This window comes from Emiliania huxleyi, assembly GCF_000372725.1.
Source record: "Emiliania huxleyi CCMP1516 unplaced genomic scaffold EMIHUscaffold_671, whole genome shotgun sequence".
NCBI classification, from domain to species: domain Eukaryota; phylum Haptophyta; order Isochrysidales; family Noelaerhabdaceae; genus Emiliania; species Emiliania huxleyi.
Window position 1 is genome coordinate 4,860 of NW_005196972.1, and position 20,055 is coordinate 24,914.

The following is a 20,055-nucleotide window of genomic DNA, read 5'->3' on the forward strand; positions in this document are numbered from 1 at the left end:
AAAGACAGGCGCCGCGCCGTTCCTCGAGCGCTGCCTTCTCTCATCGGGCCGGTGCGCAAGAGGCGTGGAGGCGCCCGTCGTATGCGACGCGGTAGTCGCTAGCGATGCCGTGCGGGTGGATGCCAATCACCACGGGCTGCGACGCGGGCCGCGAGCGCAGCTCCTCGCTCACGTGCAGCCTCAGCCGCAGGAAGCGCCGCAACGCAACGATGCCCCAGTCGTGCTTGGCAAAGTCCTCCCAGGGCATCCCGCTGCGTAGGTCAGGCCGTGAAAGGACGCGCGCAAAGAGGAGCCACAATGCCTACCCGCCACCGGCCGGTGGTGACACACACGCACTTCGCTGGACGCGGCGGCGACCGAATGCCGATGGTAGGCCGTGAGAGGGAGCCAGACCAGCGGCCGGAGCCAGCAGGCGACGGCGAGCAGGATCGGCGATCCGAAGAAGCAAGGGTACACAAAGTTCTGGTACAGCGCGCTTGCGACCAGAAAGCGCGCGCCCTCGGCAGGCTGTGACGGCTGCCACAGCAGGCGCGGCAGCACCGCGACGACGGCGAGGGCGAGAGCGAGCGGCGGCCCGGGCCAAGAGGAGAAGGCGCAGACCCAGATCGGGAGTGAGAGGAAGAGCACGGGAGGGATGAACCGGACTAGACTGCCGCTAGAGCCGTGGACCGAGGCGTCGATGGTCAGCATTCCAGCGAGGGGCGAAGCGCCCGAGGGGCGTCAGTTACACTGTGAAAACAGCTGACGCAGTCTCGCCGAGGCCTGGCGAGGTACTCCCACGCCTGGGTTTTTGTCTGCGCCCAGGCAAACCGCGAGACGCGAGTCGCAACTGGCCCGCTGTGCCAGAGCAACCGAGTCGCCACGCCGAGGTGGTAGGTGAGCAGCGCACCGCAGCCCGAGAAGCTGAGCGAGAGGTCAAGGCTCATGCCGAGCACGCTGCCGGGGGTTGCAGTCAGGCTGCAAATCGGGCACACAGGGCCGAGCGTTTTTGATCTCTGGATCTGTGGACGCCCGCGCCCGCCGCCTCCCGAGACTGAAACAAAAACAAAGGAAATCAGCCTGCGAGAGAGGCACTGCGCGCCGCTGACCTCATGTGGGGATGTGTGCCGACACCAATACTGATCTAAAACCTGGAAACCCTTGTTCAAAGCCGACCCTAAGCGCCATCCTTCCTGCTCTCACCTGATGCTGCTTCCCCGCGCCGCCTCCTTGGGCCCCCTTGGGCGTATTTTCTACTCCCAGTGGGGTCCCGGGCCCCCGGGCCCCCTCTTGTTTTCTGTTTTCTGTTTTTCAAAACGCCCGCCCGCCCGCCACCCCGAGGCGGCTCGGCCGCCCCCCCACAGACCCAGAGATCAAAAACGCTCGGCCCAGCGTCCGGCCAACTTTTGAGAAATCGCGTATGATGACAACGTGAAAAAAGGTGGGATTCTAGCTCCACTGGGACCGCACTCGTGTTCTCACTTCTGCGCGCTCTCGGTGGTCTCCCTGTCACTGTGTGTGGCGCGGCCGTACGTACAGACAGCTATACGCCACGCGCGTTACAGGTAGGACAGCCGTCTTTGCGGTCGCGAATTGCTACTCAATTATACCGCGTAGCAGTAGTCAGAGCCAGATGCGAGATGTGGTCGGTGGCCACGGTGCACCTTGGCCGCGTGCTGGCGGCGGCAGCGGCCGTGGCACCTGGCACGCCTGTGCGCGCGCCGCGCCCGCCACCTCACATGAAGCCGAGGTAGGCGAAGAGGGCGGTCATCACGACAGTGAGGATGTTCGACTCGGTGAAGTTGGGAGAGCCGCCGCAGTTGAAGACAATGGCGCAGACGCCCCACGCGAGGGAGAGCGCCTTGCACGTGAGGATGTCGCCGGCGCGGTCGCCAAAGAAGGTGTCCTTGTACAGAAGGATGCCAAAGTACGTGAGTGCGCCAACCATCTGCATGCGCAACGGCTCGTTCTTCGCGATGCCAAACTTCTCCTCCAGCGAGCCACCCATGAAGGGCTTATTGGGGAGGAACGTGAGGAAGTTGGAGAAGAGCGAGGCGAAGTAGATGTACATGACACAGTTGATCTTCATCGCGAGGTGCGGCGTAATAGGGCCGAGGCTGGCACCACCGCGCAACACGAGTGCAGTGTCCATCTTGGGCGACATCTTGACGGCCGGCTTGGGTGCGGCAACAAGTGCGGCGTCGAGCGGCGCACCGAGCGCGAGAACACAGACAAGGCGGACGATCGACATTCACCTGCATGCGAGGCACGATCGTGTTGGATTGTCGTCAGGGGCTAGCAGCAGGAAGACACAGTGGGAATTCATCCGCGGTGCTGGGCACCTTCGCTGAGTGGAATAGAGCTCTACCAAGTGCAATCGAACCACCTATAATGACCTTCGTTTTCTTTTTCTTTCTTTCTGCACTAAACACCCAACTAAAACAAAATTCTCTCCCATTCACTAACTAGGATTCCTACCCCGGACCACGGACCACGCCCAAGTTTTAAGAATTCGTCTTCTCTTTCGCCTGCGGAAACGACCAGCTCTCCCATTCGTGTCCCCGCCCGCCGGTCTCGGCTCGATTCATCTAGCGCATCGGACCCTCCGCTCTCCCCGCTCAGCACCGCAGCACCATGGCAAGCACCCCGCAGAAGGAACGCGGCTACTTCGTGAGCTGCCCTGCAGCCCCCATACTGCACCGCCGTCCCAGGCACTCCTGAATCGCCCCACGCACCTCTGTCCACACAGGGCGAAATGGCGGAGACGCCGGGCGGCCGAACCAGACGCCGGGCAAGGCGTCCAAGAACTTAGGGTATCCCTAGGCTTAAAAGGGTGGGCCCTGGGGCGCCTGCGGCTTAAACGGCTTAAAACCTGCCATGGCAGGTTTTAAGAGCTGCTGGGCCGCCGATTCCTTAAACGGTCTTAAACGCTTAAACGGTGCGGGAGAGCGGCTCCCGAGGTCGATGGTCCGGGAGGCTCCCGGTAGACGCCAGAGGCCGGGAAGCTGGCTACAGTCAGCTAGCACGCGCCCCCTATGCGAGTATGGCTTACAGATGTGTCTTCAGAGGCGGTTTTGTGCCTAATAACGGCGGTATTGGAGAAAACGGCGCGGAACCCAGCGACGCATGCCGGCGAGGCCGATTTTCTTAAACGGTCTTAAAAGAGGGACCCCCCGTGCCTGCAATCTCTTAAATGGCAAGTTAAGCCCCCAAACCTCCTCGTTTCTTAAAAGGTCTTTAAAAAATCCGGCCCTCAGAACCCTAGGGGTCCCCTAAGTCCAAGAAGCTCAAGGACTCCAAGTTCGGCGAGACGATCGTCGAGGAGGTGCGCTCCCGCTACACGGCCGCCCTGTCTCACGTTCCTGACCCCGCGTTGCGCCTCCTTCAGATCCAGGTGAGCGTGACCGTCATGCTGACCGGCGTCGCCCTCGTCGAGATGGGCTACGACAAGGAGAAGCGGGTGTGAGCCTCCCCCCCTCCCCTTCCCCATCTGTCTGGGCCCGTCCTGATCCCCAGTTCCCGTCGGAGTAGGACGCGCTCCAGGTCGGCATGTTCGAGATGGGCCGACACGGACCTGCCGCAGCATGTGACGCGGAACCGGATTCTCGACTTTAAAAAGTTTTACCAAGTGCAATCGAACCCACCTATAATTACATTTGTTTTCTTTTTCTTTCTTTCTGCACTAAACAGGGAGAGAGAGAGCTCGCTTCCGAGCTCTCACGCCGCGCGTAGGGCCCCTAGGGGCCTAGAGAACACAACCCCCTCTCTCTTTTCTCCCAGTAAGCTAAAAGTACGTAACAGGGAAAAGACAAAGAGCAAGATTGCACGTGTGCACCTTCGAAGTTGGAGACCCCGAAACTCGCACCCAACTAAAACAAAATCCCAAGTTTTGCTGCTCCTCGCGCGTCCGTCGCCGGGTCGCGCAAGTCGATGACGCGGCCCTCGCCGACTGAGGCTCTGCTGCCACCGTCGGAGGCTCCAGGCCGCGAGACGGCGCAGGCGCAGGCGGGCGAGGCTCTCATCAACCGCGCCTTTGAACAGCTCCACTCCGCAGTGCTCTCAAAGCATCCGATGTGGTATCTGGGCGGGCCGGAGAAGGCATGTACGCTACTGATGCTGGCGGCGCTGGATGGGGACGGCGACGGGGCTCTCACGGTCGCCGAGCGAGCCATGTACCACGCTCAGGGCGAGCGGCTCGTTGAGTCGACAAAGAACTTCCTTCTAAATGCGGGTGTGTCATGTGTGCAGTGGTCGGGGTTCACATACCACATAACAATCATACATCAGCCTTCTCACCCGAGAGCGAGAGAGAGAGAGAGAGAGAGAGAGAGAGAGAGAGAGAGAGAGAGAGAGAGAGAGAGAGAGAGAGAGAGAGAGAGAGAGAGAGAGAGAGAGAGTTGAGATGCTCAACCTTGATCATCGAGAAGCAGACCTCTCCTAGGTGTCATCGCGGCGCTTGTGCTCAGCATCGTGTACCAACTCGCATACGAGGAGAACGAGTCACTCAAGGAGCTCGCAGGCGCGACTGGTTTCTGTGCACGCTCGTTGTATAATGGAGCACTTTCGAGAGTGCTGCCGCGCGCCTCAGGCGCCAAGGACTGGATGCAGCTCGCGAGGTTCGCGGACTTGACTTCATTCGTGGCGATGCAGTGCGCCATCTCGACGGCGATTGCCACCGTGCTGCTCTCGTCGCGGCTCTACACGTAGACGACAGCCGGGCTGTGGCGCCTGAAGCCGCAGTCTTCCCACCCCATACGGCGAGGAGAATGATGCGTGTAGGCAAATCTCCTTCTGGATGCCTAACCTCGAGTGCCAGCTCTGGCTCATCAACGAGGTGTTGACATGGCTGATGGCACGGCCCGAGACCTCGAGACCTCGAGAGAGGTCGCCCCGCGTGAACAGGCGGCGAGTACAACCTCGGTGCTCGAGGCGGCCAAAACCGTGCACCGGCCCACTTTCGAGGTGCGGCGCGATGAGAGCCGTCGCCCGCTCGACCGTGAACAGGCGTGCAAGAACCTGACCATCTTCGCCACGCTTCTCGCCCTCGCCCTCGAGACGGCCGTCACGGGGACGTGGCTCGACTACGTTGGGTGACAGCTACCGGATCACATACTGCACTCTGGCAGCTGCGAGGTCCTCCCCTCCCACCCCCCACCGCCCCCGACGGGCAGGTACATCCCGCTCGCAGTGCTCACGCTGACCTTTGCGCTGCACGAGCTGCTGCTGAGCCGCAGATGCGTTGAGCGGCTCAACGGCGAGCTGCGCCGGCTCGTGGCGAGCCGGCCCCGCCTGTCGACCGCGTATCGGCCGTACTCAGCTGCAAGGTAGGAACGCACGGTTTCGGTGTCACGGGGTGGGGGGTGGCCGGGAGGGGGGGGGGGGGGCACGAGTTTTGGGCGGGTCACCTACCTCAGGCGCGAACGTACGAAAGGGCTGCGCGCCTGGTGCAGGAGCCCCAGGTGGGTAGCGGTAGGGCACAGGCCGCGGACCAAACCTCTCTCCTCCCGGTCTCTCCCACTGTCCCAAGACCCAAAAGCAAGTGGTCCGACCGAGCGGACTCGGTCTGCGTTTTGGACCCGCGGGCCGCGACGCGCGCCGCGGCTAACACGGTGTTGCAACCGTCCAAATGTTTGGCTGCTCGCGCCTTGTCCACCGAAGCCTTCAGCGACCGCTCTCTTTACGGGGATTTACGTAAAACGCACACAACCCCGGGCCACGGGGATTTACACCACATAGGTTTTTGCTCGCCTTCCCTGGGACCCCGGGTTGCATGTCTGACTGTCACTGTGCGATTTCGGGCCCGGGGTTGTGCCCCCCCCCCCCCCCCCCCGGCGAGGTACTCCCCGCACACCTCTCGGGGTTTTAGTCTGGCCGAGTCAACCCGAGATGCTGGGGCGAGCCTCGGCCTGGCGAGGTACTTCCAGCCTGCTGTGGGAACAGCTGACGCAGTCTCGGGTTGACTCGGCCAGACAAAAACCCAGGCGTGGGAGTACCTCGCCAGGCCTCGGCGAGACTGCGTCAGCTGTTTTCACAGTGTAACTGACGCCCCTCGGGCGCTTCGCCCCTCGCTGGAATGCTGACCATCGACGCCTCGGTCCACGGCTCTAGCGGCAGTCTAGTCCGGTTCATCCCTCCCGTGCTCTTCCTCTCACTCCCGATCTGGGTCTGCGCCTTCTCCTCTTGGCCCGGGCCGCCGCTCGCTCTCGCCCTCGCCGTCGTCGCGGTGCTGCCGCGCCTGCTGTGGCAGCCGTCACAGCCTGCCGAGGGCGCGCGCTTTCTGGTCGCAAGCGCGCTGTACCAGAACTTTGTGTACCCTTGCTTCTTCGGATCGCCGATCCTGCTCGCCGTCGCCTGCTGGCTCCGGCCGCTGGTCTGGCTCCCTCTCACGGCCTACCACCGGCATTCGGTCGCCGCCGCGTCCAGCGAAGTGCGTGTGTGTCACCACCGGCCGGTGGCGGGTAGGCATTGTGGCTCCTCTTTGCGCGCGTCCTTTCACGGCCTGACCTACGCAGCGGGATGCCCTGGGAGGACTTTGCCAAGCACGACTGGGGCATCGTTGCGTTGCGGCGCTTCCTGCGGCTGAGGCTGCACGTGAGCGAGGAGCTGCGCTCGCGGCCCGCGTCGCAGCCCGTGGTGATTGGCATCCACCCGCACGGCATCGCTAGCGACTACCGCGTCGCATACGACGGGCGCCTCCACGCCTCTTGCGCACCGGCCCGATGAGAGAAGGCAGCGCTCGAGGAACGGCGGGGCGCCTGTCTTTTAGGCTGCTCTACGACGCCCTGCCTGGCCGGCCCGTCTTCACGCTCGCGGCGTCGGTGCTCTTCGCGCTGCCGCTCGTGCGCGAGCTCTGCCTCTGGACGCGCTGCATCGACGCCAGCAAGCGGGTCGCCTCCGCAGCGCTGCGGCGCGGCCTCTCGCTGGCGGCGAGTCGCTACAACTTGGCTCTCTCGCCCGGCCGCCCTGGCGGGTGTCTCACCCTCGCCGCCCGGCCCTCCTCCCCAGGTGATCCCTGGCGGCGAGGCGGAGCAGATGCTCACCCGCACCGGCGTCGAGGAGGTCCTCCTCGCCAGGCGAGCCGGCTTCGTCAAGCTCGCCCTCTCCCGAGGCTCCGCCGCCCCGCCGCCTGTGTGTGGGGCGAGGCGCGTGTCCGAGGACGCGTCCCCGACGTGTGTGCCGTCAGGCGCCGCGCTCGTGCCCTGCTACGCCTTCGGCACGGTCGACCTGTACTCCGTCTCGGGCAGCCAGCACGGTGCCAACTCGCAGGGCCTCCTGTGGACGGTGCACAAGAGGCTCGGCGTCGCGCTGCCGCGGTACTCGGGCTCGTGCGGCTTCTTGCCCAAGCGAGGCGAGGCGGCACCGCGAGCTCCGACGCCCGCAGAGCACACTGCGACCGCCCCACACCCGTCCCTGCTCGAGGTGCACGCCTCCTCGCCCGCAGGCCGCTGTGACCTTGTGTTTGGCGCGCCCATCGAGGCGCAGTGCGCGACACCGGGCGAGCCGTCGGAGAGCGAGGTCGCCGCCGCGCACGCTACGTACATCGCCGCGCTCAAGGCGTTCGCCGGGCGGCAAAGAGGCGCAGCCCGGCTCGGCTGCGGTGGGGTCACTGGCACGTCGACGCTGTTAGGCGCTCTTCGAGGAACACAAGGGGCGGCTTGGCTACGGAGACCGCGAGCTGCGCGTGGCGTGAGAAGGCCTGCCGGACCAGTGCCGGACGTGCGGAGAGAGGCCGCGCGGGTGGCGCGGGTGTATCGTCATGCGATATGGCACATGTGCAGTGTACGGTGCGTGCAGAGAGAAGAGAGATAATATAACACTTCATATGCGCAGCGAGTTACGTCATTTTGTACTTTCCGATTTCTCGGAATAATTTAGTCTTACAGAGTCAGGACGAGCTACGGCGCGTGGGCCGCGGCGAGGCTTGCACGCAGTCAGGGTCACAGCGCCTCGCCGCACAAGACAGACGACACAAAAGAGTTGTATATAATGCCCTCGCGGCACATGTTCGCATGCCGTACGGAGGTGATGCCCCCTCCTCTCATGCCAGAGTGGGCCGTGTCCCACGGAGCGCGCACCGCCTCGGCCCCCACGCCCCAAGCAGTGGGGGGGTCTCGAGGCGGCGGCGGCGGTTCGGATAGCGCGCGCGGGAAGAGGGCGGGGCAGCAGCCCGCAGCCGCCCCCGCCCCCCCGCGTTAGGGCTGCGGTCGCGACACGTAAGCGGAGGCCGCGCCGCCACCGTGGAGGCTAGCGACGGCGGGCGGCCTCGCCGCGCCGCAGCGGTTAGAAGTCGGCCTCGACGGAGAAGCAGGCGTTGGCGGCCGAGTCCTCCTTGAGCGAGTCCATCACGCCCGACTTTTGGTACTCGCCGACGCGCTTCTCGAAGAAGTTTGTCTTGCCCTGCAGCGAGATGAGCTCCATCCAGTCGAACGGGTTGCTCACGTTGTACATCTTGTCGCAGCCGAGGGCGACGAGCAGCCGGTCTGCGACAAACTCGATGTACTGAGACATCATGCCCGCGTTCATCCCGATGAGGGCGACGGGCAGCGCGTCTGTCACGAACTCCTTCTCGTGCGCCACCGCGTCGCTCACGATGCCCTGCACCGTCTCCTGCGGCAGCTTCTGCTCGAGCATCGAGTAGAGCAGGCAGGCAAAGTCGCAGTGCATCCCCTGGCGGCGGCAGAGGGGCGGTGGGGTGGGCGTGCCTGGGGGCCTAGGGGGTTGGCTGTGTGTGTGTGTGTGTGTGTGTGTGTGTGTGTGTGTGTGGTGGTGGGTGTGTGTGTGTGTGTGTGTGTGTGTGGTGGTGGTGTGTGTGTGTGTGTTGGTGGTGGTGGTGGTGTGTGTGTGTGTGGGTGGGGGGGGGGGGGGTGAGTGCCGCGCCTCGTCGCGCGAGATGAGCTCGTTCGAGAAGGTGAGGCCGGGCATCAGCCCGCGCTTCTTGAGCCAAAAGATGGAGCAGAAGGAGCCGGAGAAGAAGATGCCCTCCACCACCGCGAAGGCGATGAGGCGCTCGGCGAAGCACTTGGACTCGGAGATCCAGCGGACGGCCCAGTTGGCCTGCGGGGCGGCGGCGGGTCAGCCGCGGCGCTCGTGCCGTGGTTGGGCGGGAGGGGGGCGGGGGCGTGGTGTTCGGCGCTCCTTCTTAGTGACGCACGGGACGGTCTCGATGGCGTTGAAGAGCATGGCCTTCTCGGTGGGGTCCTTGATGTACTGGTCGATGAGCAGGCTGGCGGCGGCCGAGGGGGGGGCGAGGTTAGCCGTCCGCAGCCCTCGGGAGGAGGGAGGGGGTTAGAGCGGGGACGAGGGCACGTGGGGAGGCGGCAGGGAGGTGTGCGGCCGAGACTGGAGAGGGGGAGTGTGGGTCGAGGTCGGCCGAGGATCGGGTCTGGGGGCAGCGGTGGTGCGGCGCGGGCACCGGGGCGCGCCGGTTCGCCTCGCGCGGCCGCGAGGGTAGTAGGGCGGCGGGGGCTGGGAGGGGAGGCGAGGCGCGGGGTGTGCGAGGGAGGCAGCTGCGCCTGTACGTCTCGGAGTGGATGTTCTCCATGGCGATCTGGAAGCCGTAGAAGCAGCGCGCCTCGGGGATCTGAACCTCGGACGCGAAGCGCTCCACCAGGTTCTCGTTCACGATCCCGTCCGACGCGGCGAAGAAGGCGAGGACGTGCGAGACAAAGTGCCGCTCGTCGGCCGTCATGTTGTTCCAGTCGTTCTGGTCGTGCTGCGGCGGAGGGAGGGCGGCGCGGCGGGTGAGGCGCGGGCGGCGGAGGCGTGCCGCGGCCGCCACTCGCGGCCCGGGCGCGGCAGCCGCCGCGCAGGGCCGGCGCCACTGCTGGTGGGTGTGCGGCGGCGCGCAGCCGTTTTTCCCGCTGACTCCGCAGCGGCAGGGTGACACGCGAGGGCGTGCGAGGGAGGCGTGCGAGGCGGCGCACCGCGAGGTCGATCTCCTCGGCCGTCCAGAAGGAGGCCTCCGCCTTCTTGTACATCTCCCACACCTGCGGATGCTTGATCGGGAAGAGCACGAACCGCTGCTTGTTCTCCATGAGGAGCGGCTCCTTGGCGTCGTCCGGGTGCATCGGCTTGGAGGTGGACTGCGTCATGGTGGTCGGCTGCGCGCAGGGCGGGGTCGGGGCGCGCTCGGTCGAGGCGGGGCAAATCCGAGCGGCGGACAGGGCAGATGTACCGGAAAGAGGTTGCTTCGGTGGACAACCCGTCCCGCCCAAACAACGGCTGATCGCCGTGAAGCGGGGAAGTGTCGCAGAATCAAAGAGCGCGACCTGGTGCTCTCCTGCCCCCGGCGCAGGTACGGAGGTTGCAACAAATTAGCCGCGTCAGTCGGACAGACAGACGGCGACACAACGACGGTCACGCAGGAACGCCGCGTTCAATGTACTTCAATGACAACGTCTATGGTCTATCTATGTGAAACTTGAGCAAGCAATACATGTACGAGTACGAGAGAGAGAGAGAGAGAGTGAGTGAGTGAGAGTGAGAGAGAGAGAGAGAGAGAGAGAGAGAGAGAGAGAGAGAGAGAGAGAGAGAGAGAGAGAGAGAGAGAGAGTTAGCTGCATATTCCATATATATATTATACCCTCCATCCATTACCTAAATAAAAATCCAAGAGAGTAGTAGGAAGGCGGGAGAATCCAAAAAAATCCGGCAAACTCTGAGACGAGATGGGATTTAGGAGTACTTTAGGTAGGGAAATGCCGCCCTGCTCGAGACGAGAGTCGAGTACGCGAGTACGCCAGTGTAGCCCAGTCAGTACCTTCTGTGTGATGAACTGATGATCCACCATGTGATCCACGCATGAAATTTCCTGCCTTGATGTAGATAGTTAAGATAGTAGAAAGCTTGAGGAGGGACGAAGCGCGCGCGCGGTGTATGCCGCTATCTGCCTTCCTTCTGTAGTGTTGTGTCTCGCTCTCTCGCTCTGGCGCACGCTGGCGGCGGTAGCCGCTGGCGGCGCTCCCCCTCCCGGTCCCGCGCCTCGCTCCCCGGGACTCCCCCCCCGGTGTGCGGCGGCGGTGTGCGGCCGCCTATAGCGGTATAGCGGGCGGCCGCGCGCGGTCGAGAGAGGCCGGGGGGTCGAGAGAGGCCGCGCGCGCGCGGCGCGTGCGGGCGACACCATCGCCACGGCGCACAGGCCGTGCCCGACCGTTTTCTGACGCGCGCTGTGAACTGCACAGCTTGCCGCCACAGGCTTCGCACAAAACTCGTGTGTTTTTGTGCCGGTGCCCTCCCCGCACACACCCACACACGCGACACCCTTCTCTTTCAGATGCCCATGCCCTGACCAAAGACCACGTAGGACGTGTCGAGCGGCAGCGGGGCCCCAGAGGGCGCCGCCTTGGTTTGGTTGGGCTTGGGCGGCAGCATTCTCGCCGGCGACCCCACCGCCGTGTAGCCGGCCGGCACCGGTTTGTTGACGAGAGCCTACAGCAGAGGGGCGCCGTTGTCCGGCTCGGGCACGAGGAGCGTCCCAAGGGAGGCTGTGTGGGAGGGGAGGCGCCTGCGCGCCGACAGTGGCGCCCGCGCCGACCTGGATGTTTCCGAGGACGGTCGACTTGCAGGCGAGGAAGGCGCCGCGCCCGATCTTTGGGTGGCGGTCGTGGTCGAGCGAGGTGCCTAGTTGACCGATTCAATGTTTAACCCACCCATCCCGGCCATCTCTGTGCGGCGGGCGTGGTGGAGCGAGGCGCCCGTCGCGCCGAGGGTGACGTCGTGCATGATGTAGACGTTATCGCCGATCACGGCCGTCTCGCCGATGACGCAGCCGGTCCCGTGGTCCATAGTGATGCCTCGGCCCCACCTGGCAGCCGGGTGGATGTCGACGCCAAACGCGTCCGACATCTCGCTCTGGAGTGCGAGCGCGATCCACCGGCCGCTGCCGTTGGGCTGGTTCCACCAAAAGTGGGCCACGCGGGCGCACTGCACCGAGTGGAACCCCTTGAAGAAGAGGTAGATCCGCAGGAAGCCTGCGAAGGCGGCGTCGGGCACCACAGTCAGCGCCTCTCCAACGACGGCTGATGAGACACAGGTGGCCAGAGCGTGGTACAGGGATGCGCTTTCTAGGGCAGCAAGCCGTCCGCCGCAGGGTCCATCGCAAGGAACCGCTCGAGGTCCGCTGCGGCTGCGTCGACGATGCTGGCATCGGCGGCGTAAGCGGCGGAGCACATGGCGGCGTAGTCCAGACCAGTGGCGCCGTCTTCGAGCTTGGCGCCGATCGTTGCGCTCAGCCCGTCCGCGAGCGACCCGTGCGAGAGCACTCGCTGCTCTATCAGGTCTCGCAGGCCATAGCCGCGCTTGACGCTCGAGGCAATTGCCTCGCGCGCCTCGCTCTGGAGCTTGCTCCAGGTGCTCTGCGTGTCGATAGTGGTCTGCAGGCTGGACGTGCTGCTGATGCAGCGGCGGAGCCGCAGCGAGCACGCACGTCGCGCCGCAAGCAGGGGTGTTCGCCGGCTAAATCGAAGCATGTCGACCTTCCGGCCGATTTTTGCCACCACCCCACACACACTGAGAGAGAGACCCCCCCCCCCCCCTTCCCGCCTCTCATTTGTGTCACACCACGCGGAACGCATCTCCATCGCTTCAAGAGAGAGAGAGAGAGATTTGAAAATCAACAAGAAATCACGACTCTCACAGTGATTTGGGCTCGGCAGCTTGTCAGCTGTGAGTGAGGGAGGGAGGGTGTGTGTGTGTAGAGGATGTAGAGTGTAGAGCGCTGTAGAGCTGTAGAGTCAGATGTAGAGCGCTTGATGCACAGCAGCGTTTGTACGTCTCACACGTTTTGCAAAACTCCTGCTCCTCTGCCTCAGAATTTCTCTGTGTAGGGCGAGCCTGCTTTCTTGTAGCAGAGCAGAGCTCTCTACATGAGAGTTCCTGATCAACGCCTTGTGGCTCGGCAATGGCCAAGAGGTTCAATACCCGAGGTGTGTTGCTCAATGCTCTGCGCGTTTGCTCTTGTGATCGTGGATTTCAAGGTCCCAATCCTCGCGGCTGAGGATTGACACCGTTCGCTCGCGTGAGATTTTTCAGCGGCAGATGAACCAGCGCTGGAGCCCATCATGGCACATGCTGGAGGAAGGAGGGCAAGGGTTTTGCAGATTCTCCGACTCACGCCCACTGCTGCTGACCGTGCGTGGCTACTGTTGAGAGGGTTTCTCATGTGGCGTCGGGCGTGCGAGTGAGCGGTCTTGCGCGCATGCGTCTATATCTTGAGTGTCCTGTCTCTCTCGTTAGTGGCACCACACACTGTCCTGCGGGGGTGCTCATGACAGCAGCAATGACAGCAGCAATGACAGCAGCAATGACAGCAGCAATGACAGCACAGCAGCAGCAACGACAGCGATGACAGCAGCAATGACAGCAGGAATGACAGCTGCGCAATTACAGCAGCAGTGACAGTTGGACCAGTCGGGGATGGTTACGACAGCAGCAACTCAGCAACGACAGCAGCAACGACAGCAGCAACGACAGCTGGTGACAGCTGGTGACAGCTGGTGACAGGTAGGTGTCACTGTCGCTGTCGTTTGCTGTCATGACAGCTGGCAGCTGTCATGACAGCGGCTAACCGTCGTGACAGCGGCTAACCGTCATGACGTGAACTTTCCATAGTCTCTCACGCCGCGCGTAGGGCCCTTAAGGGCGCGTAGGCCTAGAGAACACCATCCCTATTCTCCCAGAAAGTTAAAAGTACTCTTCGTCTTCGAGTCAACACACACCAGTCTACACGGGCATCCACAAAAAACAAACTGCGCACGCGCATCGCATCCCGCCGCGCACTACCGTACGTATGAAGGTCCGGATCAGCAGAGCCGACGCTGTCCGCGCTGCAATCACCGCTGCGTGCACCATCCCGCTGAGCGTCCCGCTGGCCGCGCGAGCAGATCTGAACCAGGGCGCGCTGGGAGCCACGTGCGTTGGCTTTGGCTGCAACGACTACCGAGGGCAGGATTTCAACGGGATGCCGGCGCCGGGAGGTGAGGATTACGTCTCGGAGAACACGCTGCAGGTTGTGAGGCCGGCGGAGCGTGGCAGCATGCCTTACTCCGAGTTTCTGCAGGCGCTCAAGGACAAGAGAGTCCTGGGCGTCGATTTCATCGCTCCCAACGGCGACGAGGTCTACGCCGGCAGAGTCCCGGCGCCACAACACTCGCCAGCAGCAGCCTGCGCCGTCTCTCGCGCGCATAGGCGTACGCGCTCGTCAAGGACTCGGGCGGCACAAAGAGCTGCAGCGCCATCAACCCGGATGCTCCCGTGGTGGACGGCGTCTGCCGGCTCCGGATGGGCGAGGGGTGGCCCGTGGAGGCGGCGGCGATAGCGGCACCAGCAGAGCCGACAGGGAGGGGTGGGATGACGCCCGCGGCACGCCGAGCAGGTGTCAAACTCCTGGTCGTCTCCCTCGTGGGTCGTCCGCATCCTCGACAACGAGCAAGTGCCCCACGCCCTCGTGATCGATCTCAAGAAGAAGCCGCAGCGGGCCGTGTACCCAAAGGCGGGCGGCGTCGCCAAGCTCTGACTCGCGTGCAGCCGCGCAACGGCGAGATGGACTGCATGTAGAGACGAGTTGGTGCGGGGCGCGAGGTCGGGCATGGTGGCAGTGTGCGCCGAGAGGCGGGTCCGGCAGATAACCGCATGGAGAGCTGTCAAACGTTAAGAGCTGAACAGTGTTGCTAGTGTTAACAGTAACAACAAAACAACAGTGGGGCTCCCCAACAACAGTAGCTAACGTTAGGCCAGCTGAACAACAGTAAGGAAGGCCTGGCAGTGACCCACGACGATCTCCAGCGTCCAGTGCGGGTAATACCCGAAAATACCTGGAAAACCCCAGGTATTTTCGGGTTTTACCCGGGTTTTTTGGCATTTTCTGCTTGCTGGCCACTGAACAACTTCACTCGGTGCCCGGCCCCGCGGCGCGGAGCGCGCGGGTGGCACACAGCTCAGTGTCCGCTGGTCACTGTCACTCTGGGCCGGCGCGGGGGCCCCCGGCCCACACCGTGCGCCGCGCAGCAGTTGCGGAAACGGGGCTCCGGCTCTATGAGTCTCTATGAGCACCAACTTCCCGATCTAACCCGGTCTAACAGAGGGCGGATTCGGAGAGATCTCGAGGAGTACATACAGATAGACCCTCCAACCATCAGAAAACTCCGACCTGATCGGTCGTACTGACCGCCGACAGATCACTGCAGACAGCAGACAGGCCGACGTCTGCGCGCGGCCGGCCGGGCGAGAGGCTTGACACGATCCGACCCTGCGACCATGACGCTGCTGCTCTAGCTATCAGCCATGCACTGCTGACTGCTGCCACAATGTGCGACCTGTGCTGGCCCACTTGGCGGCCTTCCCGGTCAGTGGTGAGGCGCAGTTCAGAGCTGTCGATGGCGCGATGCCGCACTGGTCCCACATTGGTGACACGAGACCACCAAGTTTGCCGGTCCAAGAGAGAGGCACCGGCGCTGTCCTGAGAAGGTGCGTGGTCCCTCTTGACTGCCCATGCGCGCGAGGCTGTGTAGGCATAGCCTCGAGAGTGCCAGCAGCCCATCCGAGGTGACGCGCATTGCGCCAGAAGCGTGCACGCAGCTGGAAGGACACCTTCCTACTGGCCGTACGATCAGGTCGTCACTGAATGCTTAATACTAAGGCCGCGAGCTATGCAGGTGATCAATTGTGCATCATGGCACGGTCAGCTGCGCCGACAGGCTGTCGCAAGGCGTGATAGCATGGCCGCAAGTACGCCGAATTCCCATGAAAACAAGTAAAAAATCGAAAAAAAAGAAAAAAAGCCAAAAAATCGGCGCCTGCGGCGGGCCATGGGACCCCATCTCCCCCCCGCATGGACACCCTCTGGGCCCCCCGCGCCGGCCCAGAGCACTGTCAGCACGCACACCCGTCACGCCGCCCCAGCCGCCCCAGCCGCCACTGGGCCCGCACTGCTGCAGTAGTCGACTCTAGTAATCTCGTTCTCGAGTGTCGAGTCTCGAGACACCCGACGACAGCTTTTAATGCTTATACACGTTACAGCATACACCGATACCACAGGCGTGCAGCAGCCAGCACGGGGGTTGTTGCACGAGTATATGGGACAAAAGCGTCGAAAATGTCCCAAAAAACGTGCTCGAAGTTTGGTGCAACTCCCGAACCCGCGCGGGCTTCCAGGACGCACCGGTCGCGCGTTCGGCGCACTCCCTGGCACCCAGGGAGTGCGCCGAACCGACCAGACCGAATAGGCTCGATGCCGCGCTCGCTGTGGAGCTGCCACAAACTCGCCGCCGAGCGTGCCACCGACGGCGTCCGTCGGAGGTGGTGGAGTTTGAGACCTGAGGCTGCGGAGGTGACGCCTGAGGTACCGGGCCGTGCACGGCGACTCAGCCGGCGACCGCCACGGGCTCAGACGAGACTTGTCGACGCGTTACGGCTCAGCTTCACCGTGGTCCTCGGGCGTCTGTCGACGTCAGGACCACCCATACAGCTCGCGGGTTTGAGGTCGCAAGAGCCAAGATGGTGGCGTTTGGACATCCCAACCATCACACAAGACAGCCTGTAGCTGATGGCGGGACGGCGCAGTGTTTGTGGCACTCGGCAGTAGGCACCCGCGGCACGGCCCCGCTGTCGGCTCTCGCGGGCTGCGGAACCGGACCCAGAAAGGGACGGTCCGGGCGAGTGTGGCAGCTCCTGCGCTAGTATGGGCACCCTCTATTATAGCACTACTGATCCTGGTCATTAGAGCTGCCAGGGATAGCGTCAGGAGCTGGTAGGAGTCAAAACCCCTCATATTTGAGACATGTGACCATCGTGTGTCCCATATACTCGTGCAACAACCCTTCGGTGCACCGAGGAGATATTGCATATATTCTTGTATATCGACACACGACAGCGTTACGGTCAACCCACCGTTTCTTTGCACGTAAAATTGTACCGCCCCCATATACACGCCCCTCCGCCACCTGCGACCTGGTGGGCCGCCTCGGCTCTCGTGCGTCGCATGCACACGACGTCAGAGAAGGCGACATCCGACAAGAATTACGCGACGTATCCGAGACCCCACCGGGCACCGGCAGCCCGCCCAAGAGAGAGGCCCGGCGCCACAGCGCACAAGGGGCACAAGCGCCCGCGAGAAGAAGCGACCGCCGCTCTTCCCAACGTACTCCGCAGACGGCCCGCGCGTCTGCCCTGGGTCGGTGGGGTGCATATGCGTGCGCTCGCCGCTCGGCTCTGCGCGTCTAGGTCGCGCGCAGGCCGTCCCGCCACTGCTCGCACGCCTCGGCGGTCTGCTGGAATGTGGACGAGCACGCGCCCACCTCGGCGGTCACCGCCTGTGGCAGCAGCAACGCGGCGAGGCTGGGCGCTGGAGAGGGGAGAGGGGGGAGAGGAGAGGGGAGAGGGGAGGCGAGGGGGGCTTGGGCGGAGGGTTCTTGCCTGCAGGACGGCGCGCTGCTCGGCAAGCTGGCGCTCCAGCTCCGCATTCTCCTGGTCGATCTGGAGGCCGGGGGCGGGGCCCGGTGGGAGAGGGCAGCGGCAGGCGCCCTCTGGCGAGGGGGCGAGGGCAGCCGAGGGCAGCCGAATGGCGGCCCCAAAGGGGGCTCGCGAAGGAACGGCGGGGAGCGAGCCTCGCGCCTGCTCCAGCGCGCTCCGCATCGCCTGCACGTGTCGCCTCCGGGCGGGCTGGGCAGCCTCGTTCAGCATCAGCGCCGACTCCTTTGGAGCGGCGACCAGGCTGCGGAGAGGGAGGGGGGAGGGGGACGGCTGAGCAATCGGGACGGCGCCGACGAGCGCGCGCCACCGCCGAGCCGGGCGCGCGTGCGCACCAGCGCGAACCGTCGGGAAGCAGCGGCCGCTCGGCCTTGAGCGAGTCGAGCCGCCCGAGCGCCGCGTCGACGCCGTGCTCGTCGCTGATGAGGTTGAGCTCCGCCTGCGATGCGCGGGCGCCGTCGACCGCGTGCACGCCGCTTACTCCGCTCCGCTCTCCAGGCTAAGTGCGACCAGCTGTACCCGTCAGTCAGCGGGGGGCGACTCACCAGCGCGTTGCCGCGGAGTTTGTCGGTCGCTTGCTGGTGCGCGCGGGCGAGGACTTGGGCGTGTTCGGCGGGCAGGTTGAAGCCATCGCAGAAGGCCTGCTCCGAGCAGGACCCGAGCGCCTCGTCGACCGACGAGGCAAAGAGGTGCGTGAGCTGCAGCTTCGCCATTCGAAGACCGTTGTGACTGGCGGAAAACAAAGAGAGGCGGAAAGAAAAAACAGCGCCAGTTACTCGCTCGCCGGTGCGCGGGGCATGGCCTCCCGCGCGGCTCGCGCTCACTCGGCCTGCCTCCGCCTCACGGCTGGCTGAGCACGCCATGGGTCCGCCTGGTGCGGCGCTGCTCGCTCGCTGCGCTGCACAAAGCTGCGAGAAGCAGGGTGATAAAAAAATCTCGCCGCGGGCGGTTTTGCGGCGAGTTTTTTTGGATCCCGCGAGAACCCCTGACTCCCGCTCGTCTTTCTCAGGTACATGTAGTTTGGATCGGCAGCAGTGTGAAGGTAGGGGATAAAAAAGAAAACTCCGAATTCCAGTATGGACCGTGTACTTTTTTTGCTTGGGCGGACCTGATGACGGGGTAGGTAGGGTAGGTCTGGGCCCTCCCGTCGGGTTTTTCCCTCTCTTCACGCTGGAATTTTCACAGCAGAAAAAGAAATTTTCCGCGGAAACCACGATGTCAACCCTCCCCAAGTGGGTGATCTGATGCTTGTAGGGCTTGAGAGTGGCCTGCCATGTCACAGGAAGGACTGTGGTTGCAGGAGAGTACCACCAACCCATCACTTGGTATAGTACCCCACCTTCACCCATCGCGTGATTTCTTTTTTAGTTTCCCATAAGTAGGGTAGTAGGTAGGTAGGTAGGGGCAGGGCAGGGGCCGGTCAGGTTTTTGCAGAATTTCATCATCAGGTCCGCCCAAGCAAAAAAACACACTTGGTATGGATTTCTTTTTCGGGGAAGAAATCCAGGGCTGGATTTCTTCTTCGGTGTGATGAAAAAAACTCGGGGCGGGTGCAATCGAGAGTGGATGTGATTGTGATTCCACTGTGAGATTGCAAATGAAAAACGCAATCAACGCAATCACAGGTCTCAACATACATAGCGTCTTGTCCTCGTGGCAGCCGCCATGTGGGCCTCCGGGCCTGCTGCGGCGCCGCGGCCGGTTGAGGCCGGGCTCGGCCCGGCCCGCGACGGCTGGCCGCCGACGAGCGCGCTCGCGCTGCTCGTCAAGATGGCGGCGGTGTCGATTGCGGCGACGGTCGTTCAGTCGCTCAGCGCTCAGGCGTCTGTCGTCTGTCGTCTGTTGTCGCATTTCGCACACGCGCGCGCCGCGCGACCCGCGTCGCTCCGCGAGGGCATGAGCCTTCCGCGATTCGATCCCGCAGCCAAAAGCTGCTCGCTCGAACCGCGGCCGACTCCGCCATCGCGGCCGCAGCTGTTGAGCTCTCCAGAAGACTGGCGCCTGATATGCTGCCTCCCTGCGGATGCTGCCGGCGAGCCTGGCGGTCCGCTGTACTACAAGGATGTGCTGACTCGATGCCCCCCCGCAATCTTCTACCCCCACGACTCGGAACGCGAATGTGACAGGACCATCGGGTCCTTCGGCCACCAAAGCGAGATCACCCGAGAGCAGCTGAGTCTGCCTCTGGCCCCTTGCCTCCCTCTCCTTCAGGCACATTCGTGGCATCCTATGGGTCGTCCAGAGTATCGACCTCTGGCTTGTCAGCCAGCCCCACTTTGAGGGCGCCATCAAGTACAGCGATCGCCATCTCGCTGGCCTCTCCGCAAGGCCCCCCGACCGCGTCGAACTCAACGGCGCGGGCTCTCTCGGCTACGGGACCGGCCCCAGCTTCGGCTGAGGGCTAACAAGCTGCCGAGCCCAAATCCACTGTGAGAGTCGTGATTTCTTGTTTGTTTGTAAAATTCTTGTTGGTTTTCAAAAATCTCTCTCTCTCATAGATGGCCTCCGGTAGGAGGCTCCACACCACCTGACTCGCGTCGTGCCACCTGATGTGAAAGCCACAAAATGCCGGATTTTGCACGAGACACACGCGGAAAGCGCCACGACCCCACG

At 63.5% G+C, this 20,055-nt stretch overlaps 6 protein-coding genes across 6 annotated transcripts; 2 read left to right on the forward strand and 4 right to left on the reverse strand.

Moving 5' to 3' along the window:
* Positions 1-1,718: 1,718 nt before the first annotated feature.
* Positions 1,719-2,047, reverse strand: EMIHUDRAFT_371700 (hypothetical protein; the record flags this gene model as incomplete). Its single annotated transcript, XM_005762528.1, has 1 exon — positions 1,719-2,047. A coding segment is annotated over one exon (329 nt), but the record flags the coding sequence as incomplete, so codon positions are not given.
* A 4,005-nt stretch (positions 2,048-6,052) lies between these two features.
* Positions 6,053-7,787, forward strand: EMIHUDRAFT_459866 (hypothetical protein; the record flags this gene model as incomplete). Its single annotated transcript, XM_005762529.1, has 5 exons — positions 6,053-6,349; positions 6,442-6,599; positions 6,746-6,866; positions 6,985-7,494; positions 7,607-7,787. 5 exons carry the CDS (start codon positions 6,053-6,055, stop codon positions 7,667-7,669), a joined length of 1,149 nt encoding a protein of 382 aa, XP_005762586.1. The 3' UTR covers positions 7,670-7,787.
* Positions 7,788-7,841: 54 nt separating this feature from the next.
* Positions 7,842-10,070, reverse strand: EMIHUDRAFT_470988 (hypothetical protein; the record flags this gene model as incomplete). Its single annotated transcript, XM_005762530.1, has 4 exons — positions 7,842-9,033; positions 9,136-9,202; positions 9,498-9,691; positions 9,903-10,070. The coding sequence occupies 4 exons, from the start codon at positions 10,068-10,070 to the stop codon at positions 8,260-8,262; spliced, it is 1,203 nt and encodes a 400-aa protein (XP_005762587.1). The 3' UTR covers positions 7,842-8,259.
* A 1,177-nt stretch (positions 10,071-11,247) lies between these two features.
* Positions 11,248-12,446, reverse strand: EMIHUDRAFT_248485 (putative serine O-acetyltransferase; the record flags this gene model as incomplete). Its single annotated transcript, XM_005762531.1, has 4 exons — positions 11,248-11,406; positions 11,495-11,598; positions 11,628-12,037; positions 12,085-12,446. The coding sequence occupies 4 exons, from the start codon at positions 12,444-12,446 to the stop codon at positions 11,248-11,250; spliced, it is 1,035 nt and encodes a 344-aa protein (XP_005762588.1).
* A 4,746-nt stretch (positions 12,447-17,192) lies between these two features.
* On the reverse strand, positions 17,193-18,155 carry EMIHUDRAFT_248488 (hypothetical protein; the record flags this gene model as incomplete). Its single annotated transcript, XM_005762532.1, has 4 exons — positions 17,193-17,285; positions 17,398-17,686; positions 17,778-17,881; positions 17,988-18,155. 4 exons carry the CDS (start codon positions 18,153-18,155, stop codon positions 17,193-17,195), a joined length of 654 nt encoding a protein of 217 aa, XP_005762589.1.
* A 957-nt stretch (positions 18,156-19,112) lies between these two features.
* Positions 19,113-19,937, forward strand: EMIHUDRAFT_446221 (hypothetical protein). The gene is given in 3 exon segments (XM_005762533.1): positions 19,113-19,713; positions 19,750-19,885; positions 19,905-19,937. 2 exon segments carry the CDS (start codon positions 19,213-19,215, stop codon positions 19,873-19,875), a joined length of 627 nt encoding a protein of 208 aa, XP_005762590.1. The 5' UTR covers positions 19,113-19,212; the 3' UTR covers positions 19,876-19,885; positions 19,905-19,937.
* The last annotated feature ends 118 nt before the right edge of the window (positions 19,938-20,055 follow it).